General features: G+C 41.9%; 1 protein-coding gene across 1 annotated transcript; it reads left to right on the forward strand.

The window, feature by feature from the left end:
• The first annotated feature begins 3,117 nt into the window (after positions 1-3,117).
• Positions 3,118-8,937, forward strand: LOC146499288 (uncharacterized). Its single transcript, XM_085137211.1, has 5 exons — positions 3,118-3,506; positions 5,127-5,189; positions 5,874-6,014; positions 6,108-6,173; positions 6,376-8,937. The coding sequence occupies exons 1-5, from the start codon at positions 3,357-3,359 to the stop codon at positions 6,484-6,486; spliced, it is 531 nt and encodes a 176-aa protein (XP_084993337.1). The 5' UTR covers positions 3,118-3,356; the 3' UTR covers positions 6,487-8,937.
• The last annotated feature ends 541 nt before the right edge of the window (positions 8,938-9,478 follow it).

Genomic DNA, 9,478 nt, shown 5'->3' on the forward strand with positions numbered 1-9,478 from the left:
TAACTGACGGAAGTATTAACAGAAAAATATACCAAGATGTTCTTGATAAAAATCTGCTGCCATATACCAGGGTGATGAAGAGGAAGTGAGGGTGGACGTTTCAGCAAGACAAAGATCCTAAAACAAAGCCATGAAACTCTCAAATCTACACCTGAGCAATGCATGTGACCATACAAGAGGCATCTTGAAGCTGTCATCACCAACAAAGACTTTTCCATGAGTATACAATAAATTTCAGTAAGTGTGTCATTTCTCATTATTACACTAAATTTCTGGACATTTATGGTTTGTTTTCTTTGTATGTGCAGATTGGATGGGTTGTTTCCAACATGATGTTGAGTTCACGGTATTGCGACTATTAAATTATAAATTTTTTCCTGGTTTTTGTTGGCTTAGGGGAAACTCGCTCTCCTCAGGCTAAAGTTAGCTAGCATTAACTTAGCTGCTAATATAAAGGTAGCAGCTAGCAGACTAACCTTCCTTCATAATGTAGCAAAAAGCCAGATGAGCTTCTGTGTTTGTCTTTATATGCAGTTGTGTGGAGCCTGTGTTGCGGGTTAGTGTGAGAACAAATGATCTTTAAAAGGTGGAAAATTTCCAACTTTTACTTCCACTTTCTTCTGAGCTCCTGTTCAGTGACATACCTTTCTGCAAACACCCTGTTATCAACTCACATTCAAGGCCGCAGGTATTTTACAGTCACTGATTAACCTGTTTGAGGAAACTTGAGCACTTGGAGAAATGTCCATGTACACTGACAGAAAACCCACAAACTCCCCTCAGGAATGTCCAGACCCTAACTCCAAGAATCAGGGCCTTCGTTCTGAGGAAACCTACTGAGGGGCCCTGACAGCATTACTAACTTAAATTCTGAGCTGGCATGGAAAACGTTCAACAACACAAAAGAAAACAGACCACTGACCCCAAAAGTGTTTGCTATTTGAGTCAAAAAGCAGTGTGCCATTTCTGTAAACTGCTACTTGGAAAAACTGCTCAGTCACGGTTTCCCTGCTAACTCAACAAAGCCACAACCTACTTTTATTCCATGCATCTATACATTATAATCTGCTGACTGAAAGATGTAACATGCACTAAAGTATGTCAGCGATAATGCAATAATTGCAGTTTGATGTAAAGGATATGAAGAAAAAGCTCAGAATTCCTGATGTTGATTCCTCTTAGTTATTACCCAGAACATCAACACTGGACAATTCTGCACAACCGTATCAGTCAATATCTGCAAATGGGATCTTCTGTATGGCTAAAATTAAAGAAATGTTCAGCTAATAGAAAAAAGAAGCTGTTAGTCTGCAGGTATGCCAAGTCCTCCTTGTATCCAGGTGATTTGATCAGCAGGTAAATACAAACCTTTGTGCTGATGAGAGAAGTTGTGATTTATGACCTATTTTTTCATTTTTTTAAATACTGCATATAACTGCAGATTCCTTTTTATTTGTGGTATTTTATTACCAGTATCTGTTGCACACCAAAAGCTAGTCTATTCTATTTAGCTTTTTGTGAGAAATTATGGAGCCCTCAAGGTTCATCCAAATACCAGGTGCAGTGGAAAACTGTAAACAGGTGTGCTGTGTCCAACCCCAGAACATTGCAGAAAATGCAAAGGAACACAATGATCACTTTTCCCTCCAATAGACTGAGGGCTTTCTTGTAGTTCCAAAGATACTTGGAGAATGGGAGGCAGAGCCTCCAGGAAAACAAAAAAACAAAAAACCTGTGACAGGGATACATTTTGTTTAACACCCTAACTCAAGATTTAAGCTGCTTAGCAGTTTGGGTTGTATTTTTAGTTTTACTACTTTACATCCTATTGGTTTGACATTATTTTGCTGAAATAAGCCGAACTTCATGTCCCACCAAACCTCGCTATATATATATCTATTGAATATGATAGAAACCGGCATGGCTCAGTAGCAAAAACTGAACCGTAGACTACAGATGCTGGAGGTCTCATTGTGGCTACAGTTCTTCTTTATGTGCACAGACCTGTTTGTGCACATGGACAGACTCGTCCTTCCACTCGACCTCGGACCTTCTTAAATGAGCTCCAGAGAGAGCGGGAGTGTTTCTGGATCGGGTCTTTAATTGGAATTTGAACTTTTATTGGTGGATGCAGAGACGTCCATGCTCTCTGATGACTTTCAGGGGTGTTTCTGAGTTCTGGGCTTGAGGAGAGGAACCGAAAAGCACCAACATTCAGCATTAGTTTGCAGCTTCGTGGGGAGAGACTTTAGTCATGACTGAAACTTTTAATAATCTAGGAAAATCCTGAAAATCCTTCCTCGATGATGAATCGCCCACATATTCCTTCCAAAACAACTTTAAAGCCAAAACCAAATCAAACATTGATTTACTTATGGGGAGGCTCTGGTTAATTTTGATGAGTCATATGATTATAATTCATATCAAATATCAAAGTGTGTGTGAATCATGACTTGACATAAGCTCTCAATCCGCCGTGCACCTTCAAACCGCCGCAGTAGGTGGATTTACTGAGCCTCGCTGTCTTTGTGGCAGCCTGACCTGGTTACTGCTCTGACTTCCAGGAACAACTCAGTGTTTTCTCCTGACACAGAAGCTACTCAGCTTTGTCTTCTGCTTTTTTTCCCTTTTCTTCTACTCTTCTCCTGCAGTGCCGGCGCGCTGACATTGATAAACTGGGTCAATTTATGAAACCCATCTAGTCAAGGGTTCCTTGGCTGCCTCGATCAAAGGCACAACCTAGTTTTATCTGACCGCACATCTGAACATCAAAACCCAGGTTTTACCCCATGAAAGTGCCCATCTTCTCAGGAAGGAAGTGACATCATCATCATTACCACTGTGGGATCTGCTGACTCAGCAGGAAAAAAGAGACAGAGAGGAGGATAAGGGGAGCACAGAGGAGGGAAGGATATAGGTGGAAATTGAGCAGAAAAAGGAGAAATAGGAAAGCCCACGATGATGAAAAGGAAGGCAGGTTTGGAGGAGAGCGAAGTAAACAAAAATGTTTTTAAAATGAGGAGAAATAAAAATTAAGAGGAAAAAGGTGGAGTTATTGGAAAAAAACTAGGCCGGAAAACCTAAAAAGGAAAAAAGTAAGGGGGGGGGGGGGGGGGGGGCAGAGTGTGATGGTGAGGAGACAGTGGAGTAAAGGGGGAGAAAGAAAAGAATGCAGGAACGAGGAGAAAAGGGGAGGAGCCATCGGCTGGGAGACTCCTTGGAAATTTGCAGTGTGACTCAGTGATGTTTTAAAATTGAGGGAGGTGACGAGAGCGAGGGGGGAGAGAGGGGGGAGGAAGATGATGGGGGAGGAGATATAAATACAGCAGGGGTGAGTGAACCCGCCACAGTCAAAGATGCCTCTTCTGCTCATCAGACTCTCTGCTGTCGTGCTCCTCGTCAGCCTCGTCTCCGCCCAGCAGAGCCTCACCTGCCGCCAGGACATCCACACGGGGCTGATGAGGGACCTGTGGAAGCACACCAGGCTGCTGATCAATAGGCTGCCGGTAAGTTCAATAACTGCTTAATACTGCTTTAGAGTTAAGCTCCCACCAGTCATTCAGTGCATCATCAGTCTGATCAGCTACAGCTACTCAGTATTTCAGTTTGTAACACTTTTACTGATTTGTTTGCTGATCAATATCAATATTCATTTACTGATGAGTCTGCAGATGAAGCCAATCTTGATACATTTTTAACATCAAGACATTAGTTAAGATTATTTATGGTTAATTACAGTTATTGATTAGTGCTTAATTTCATTTTAGTAACAGGATCGATGTTCTATCCATCAATATGTGAATTTATTATCAATAAAGACTGCAGCGTGAATTTGCCCAGCAAATCAGTTTAGCAGAATTAATGATCAGTAATCAGTACTGGGGTGGCTGTAGCTCAGGCGGTAGAGCAGGTCATCTACTGATCGGAAGGTTGGTGGTTTGATTCCTGGCTTCCCCTAGTCTGCATGCCAAATATCCTTGGGCAAGATATTAACCCAAATTGCTCTCCAATGCATCCATCGGAGTATGAATGTGTGTGAATGTTACTTAGAAAGCACTTAGAACAATGTGCTGGTGTGAATGGGTGAATGCACAAGTTGTGTAAAGCAATGCACAAGTTGTGTAAAGCACTTTGAGTGCTCAGAAGAGTAGAAAAGCGCTATATAAGAACCAGTCCATTTACCATAATTCTTTTAAAATGACTTATTTTAAAATATTGATTTGATTTAAAATATTGATTGTCTGTTTGATACTAATTGGCTTCTAATAAGGTCAGAATTGCAATATATTGATTAGTCTCTCAGTCATAACGTTACACTTTTTAAAGTCAAAGTCAAAGTAAACTTTATTGTCATCTCTGCTATATACATTACAGTATATAGAGAGACGAGACGACGAGGCTCCAGTTCCATTCAGTGCAAAAGAACAACAATAAATATAGTTAAGAGTAGGAATAAGAATAAATATAATGACTGGGGTAAGGGGAGTATAAACACTTTGAGGGGATAATAACATTCTAAAATTTACAATCACGATTTATATTCAATCAAATCATAAATGCAAATTATTGATTAGCAAACATTCATTTAACATGCATGCATCATCAATAACCTATAAATTTGTTTGGCATTTTGTGAGATTTTGTGCTATCAACCAAACATGGGGACCAACAATGGGGGTGAGTTTTCAAAGTAAAAGTCTGTCACTGATGTGCTTTGTTAAAAAAAAATAAAATCTGATCTTATTCACAGAAGACTGTGAGCACTGATATGAGTAGGAGTAGTATGAGTCGTCAATCGTATGAGTAAAAGCGAAGCTCCTTTTTTCCACAAAGTGAAAGTCTGAAAAGCTGCCGTTTTTAAACCAGATCAAAGACATGAAATCACATCTGAAAGAAACGGGAGCTCACGCTGATAATGCTTTAAATGTTTAAGGCACTAGTTTGACTCACTGACAAGGCTTTTAATAACTTATAACACATACTTGAAACAAGCTTGGGTGTTTTGGTTTTGTGTGTTTAAAGCTTTTATGCTTTATTTTGAAAGAAGAAAATGTGTCATGTAAATTAAAAATAAACTACCAAAACCTTTTGTTATGTAATAATGAGTTTCACACTTTCACTTACAGACAGAAAACCATTTCTCCCGGAGGTTCAGACTTCTGCCCAACTTCTGTGTCAAATGTCAGGAGGTCAGTAGTTTCAACTCGTCTACAGCTGAGAATGTGATGTTTTCTGAATGGAGTTTGGTGCTGTAGACCTGGTAGCGGTTTTTTCTGAGGTTTCACCTTTCAGGCATCATGGTGTCCGCCTGGTTTACCTCAACCACAGCCTCCACTCCCCTCTGTAATACTTCACCAGTCCTGAGCTGAGTGTTGCTTGTTATGTTCACACAGAAACACAATAACGTCTGAGCTCCCCCTGCTCTGTCCCCCCCACACACGCACACACAGGCATTTCCAAACTTCTTGCAGGTGACATTCCTGTTCAGTCGAGCATTTTCTTCGACAGAATTAGTGACGTATTCTTACCCCACAGAGAGTTTCATGAGTGAGCTTCCACATACAGATGTGGGGGAAAGTCACGGTGCAGCATGTGGTTATATGGAATTTTGTTAGGTGGACAGAAAGGCCATGATGTTGCTGAAACTCTGAAAAATCACATGAAGTGAAAATTCAGTGTTTGTGTGAAATAAAAACTGGGTTACAGCTTCAGTGAAGCAGAAGATGATGAGATCTTCGAGTGCAGCTGAATGTGTACAAATGTAAAAGTTTCAGTCATCCTGTAACGTCTTCACCTCTCTGTCACGGGTGTATGACGATGGTTTGGTACCTGATGATGCGCAGTGTGTCATTGTGCTGCTCTTGTCTCCTCAGCACGCGATTGGCTGGTTGGAGATCAGAGAGCTGATCAATATCTACCAGAGGAGCGTGTTCAGCAGCGAGGCCATCCAGAAGCTCCTCCACCCGCATTACAACGACCTGATGTACGGACTGCAGCACACACTGCGGCACTGCGTGAGTACACAACAGTAATACACATACAAGCGCAATGTGGTCCTGTAACACACACAAAAAATGACCACTTTATTCCATGTGCTTCTTGTTCAGATTTCCTCCTCTGAATCTTCAAAATATTCCAAGATCATGAAGAAGCTGGAGAAAAGAATTAACAAGGTAAAAATGTGCACACCCTACAGCCCCACCAGTACTACTGCTGTTACCACTACAACTACTGTCTTTTCTAATCCTTCATAGTAACCTTGCTTTGAAGTATTGTGCTGCTTCTGCTGCAACTAGCAGCAGCATACTCATAAATACATTTATATCACTTGAGATATTCACTCTAACTGAACCTGATGTGCCCGATTGTCTGCAGAAGAGGAATGGCGAAGGAGATGAGGGAGACGATGGAGCGCTGAAGGGCATCAGAGAGTTCACCTACATCCTCAGGTGGATCAATGAGCTGACACACCACCACACGCTGTAGAGCTGCTTCATCATCATCGTCATCAGTATTTGTATTATTACAACCACCCCAACCTCCACCACCATCATCAGCATCATCACTGAGGATTATTCTTTGAGGATCACTTTATGTAGCAAAGAGTTTGTTATTAATGTTTTTATTTATTTTTTTAAACTGGAGTTTTGGATGTATTTGATTTTCTGGCACAAGCGCGCCAGAAAATCAAATACAAGTACGACTGAGAAGAACCAGCAACTCGGCTCTGAGTTTTCTTTTTGACCCGACGCACTGATGGACTGAAGTGATGGACTAAGGTTTGTGTAAGTGGATCTTCTTTAACAAAAGAACGTCCAGCAGAACCTCAAATTTGCTTTACAAATGTTTGAAAATTTAGATTTTTAAAACAAGAAAAATGAGGTAAAACTAGTAAAAATATAAGCTGTGTTGCTGGGAGCCTCTTAAAAGATTGTGAATAATTTACATGTGTGATGAAACATTATGTACAATATAAGTTATTTTGGATAATTTATTGTATTTGAGGACGAAGAATCTGAAGAATCTGAAGGATTAAAAATACTTGAAGCTTTATTATATCAACCTGACAGAAGAATAAAATAGGATATTTTTATATTTTAACTTTATGTATATGAATTTGTTATATTTTTAGAGAAATAAACTAGTTTTTATCTTAATCACTGGTGACTGGTCTGTTTCTCAGAGTTCCTGAGAGTTCACAGAGCTTTATCTCCCTCTGCTGGCCTGGATTTGAAACAACAACAGTCTGCAGAGCCTGGGAGTGAAGAATGTTCTTCTGTGTTGACATTCATAGAAAAATTGCTCCTTATGAATGATTTCAGCCTAAAATCCGAGATAAACATTATGAATTATCTGAGAGATGAGCTTGTACTGGGGCGACCGTGGTTCAGGGTGTTGGGAAGCTCATCTTGTAACCGGAAGGTTGCTGGTTCAATCCCCAGCTCTGTCTATCTTGGCCGTTGTGTCCTTGGGAAAGACACTTCACCTACCGCCTATTGGTGATGGCCAGAGGGGCCGATGGCGCGATCAGGGCAGCTGTGGCTACAACTGTAGCTTGCATCCACGATGCACAGAGTGCTTCTGCTCAGCTTCTCACTCAGTCTTCGGTTTGCTGCAAAAATTGGTGCACAGAAGATGTATCCTGAATCAAGGGCTCGTGTTTGTTGTCAGCGTTTAGCTAACACTAAAGCAGGACACCTCAAAGCTGCACCACCAAGGAGGAAGCAACTTAACGAACTTCTTAAACCCCTAAAATCACTGAATGCACATCATGATTCTCCAACTGAGAGAAATCAGGAAGGTAACAAAGTTCAGAGGAAGTGGATGTCACAGCAATAACCGGACGGGAGGCGAATCGACTCTGTACACAGACACAGATGAAAAAAATGAGGACGAGCAAATCATAAAGGAGGGGAACCAATCAAACACCTGGAGGAAGACAAGAAAACATGGAAGGAAAGAAGAGGGTAAATCAGAAAGGTTAACTGCCCCACTAAGGTTTTTACACCCTCTCCTGTAAGCACAAAGCTGGCACAAACATCTCTCAAATGATTTTAAAGAGTTTAAACAAACTCAAAGTCCACTCACTGGGAGATTAGTGGCTGGCTGTAGCTCAGGATCTGCTGATTGGAAGGTTGGTGGGTCGTTCCCTGGCTCCCCCAGTCTGCATGCCAAATATCCTTGGGCAAGATACTATGTTCAAGTTGCTCTCCGATGCATTCATGGGAGTATGAATGTGTGTGAATGTAGAAAAGTGCCATATAAGAAACAGTCCATTTACCAAAACTCTACAAATAACCGATTAACATTCTGTTAACAGCGACATTCAAACATCCAGCATGTGAGGACTGTTAGAGGGCAGCTGCCGTTAATCAAGTGTCTGCAGCGAGTGGGTTTGAACAGGAGGACTGGGAAGGTTTCAGGAAGAAGGCGCTTAGCAGCATGATGGATCTTTCTCTGCTTCAGAGAACAGAAAAGAATCCAAAGCTGTCAGGATCTCCTTATCCTCCTGTGCTGACCTGCCTCTCTCTCCTCTGTGTGTGTTTCAGAGTTCAGTGATCACTCACCTGTGTGCAGTCTGATGATGACTGACCCAGACATTGTGGGTCTGTGGACAGGAAACAGACCCTGTCCCCTGTGATTTCGTCTTTGTCTGCGAGCCCCTGAAGACAGAGTTAGAGATTCTACTTGGAGTGATCGTGCTGATTGGCTGTTGTGGGTGGTGGTTAGCATGTTCACCCAACACACCAAAGACCCCATTTGAGACTGCGAGGAGACACAAACTCAGTGTCAGTGCCTAGCCTGGATAAATGCGAGGGTCGTGTCAGGAATGACAAAATCCAAATCCTCGTTGAGGAAGAGTACGGGCTGGTTGGCTGCTGAACAAAGGAGCTGGCTTATGACACCAACACTCAGCCACCTACAATGCATTTTTGAGATCCCTGCCCAGGCACCTCCACTCCTGCTCACATCTCGTGTCAGGTGACCTCAGTAGGTTACATGATAGGGTTGGGCGAGGTCTCATGGTGGTTTCACTTGAAACCTCTGGAGGTAATGACCCACACCTTGTTTTACAAAGTCATGTGACGAGTTACATGATTAATAGTGGATCAACGACCCTCTCAAAGCACAATGGCCACCAGGGTTTAAACACCTGGGGCTCTCCAGCAGTTGGTTTTAGAACTGAAGAAGCTTGAATTAGAGGTGAATATCTTCCAGTTGCTTTTTTTCAATCTCTTAAGACCACCATGGCGTGGATGACGGAGGACCTACACAAACATGTTAAAGCATGCAGTGCTTTTCACAACATGTCACATTCAATGCTTAAGGATACCTTGGCATCCAGACAGAAGCAACCAGGTCGAACCACCAACCTTTCAATTAGTAGCTGATCTGCTTGACCTCCTGAGCTACTGCCACCTGCTGCAGTTTTACTGCTACAAGGAAGGTCAGCTGGTCAAAAAGAGATCACAAGCTT

Source organism: Neolamprologus multifasciatus, chromosome 17 (genome assembly GCF_963576455.1).
Source record: "Neolamprologus multifasciatus chromosome 17, fNeoMul1.2, whole genome shotgun sequence".
Lineage (NCBI taxonomy): Eukaryota > Metazoa > Chordata > Actinopteri > Cichliformes > Cichlidae > Neolamprologus > Neolamprologus multifasciatus.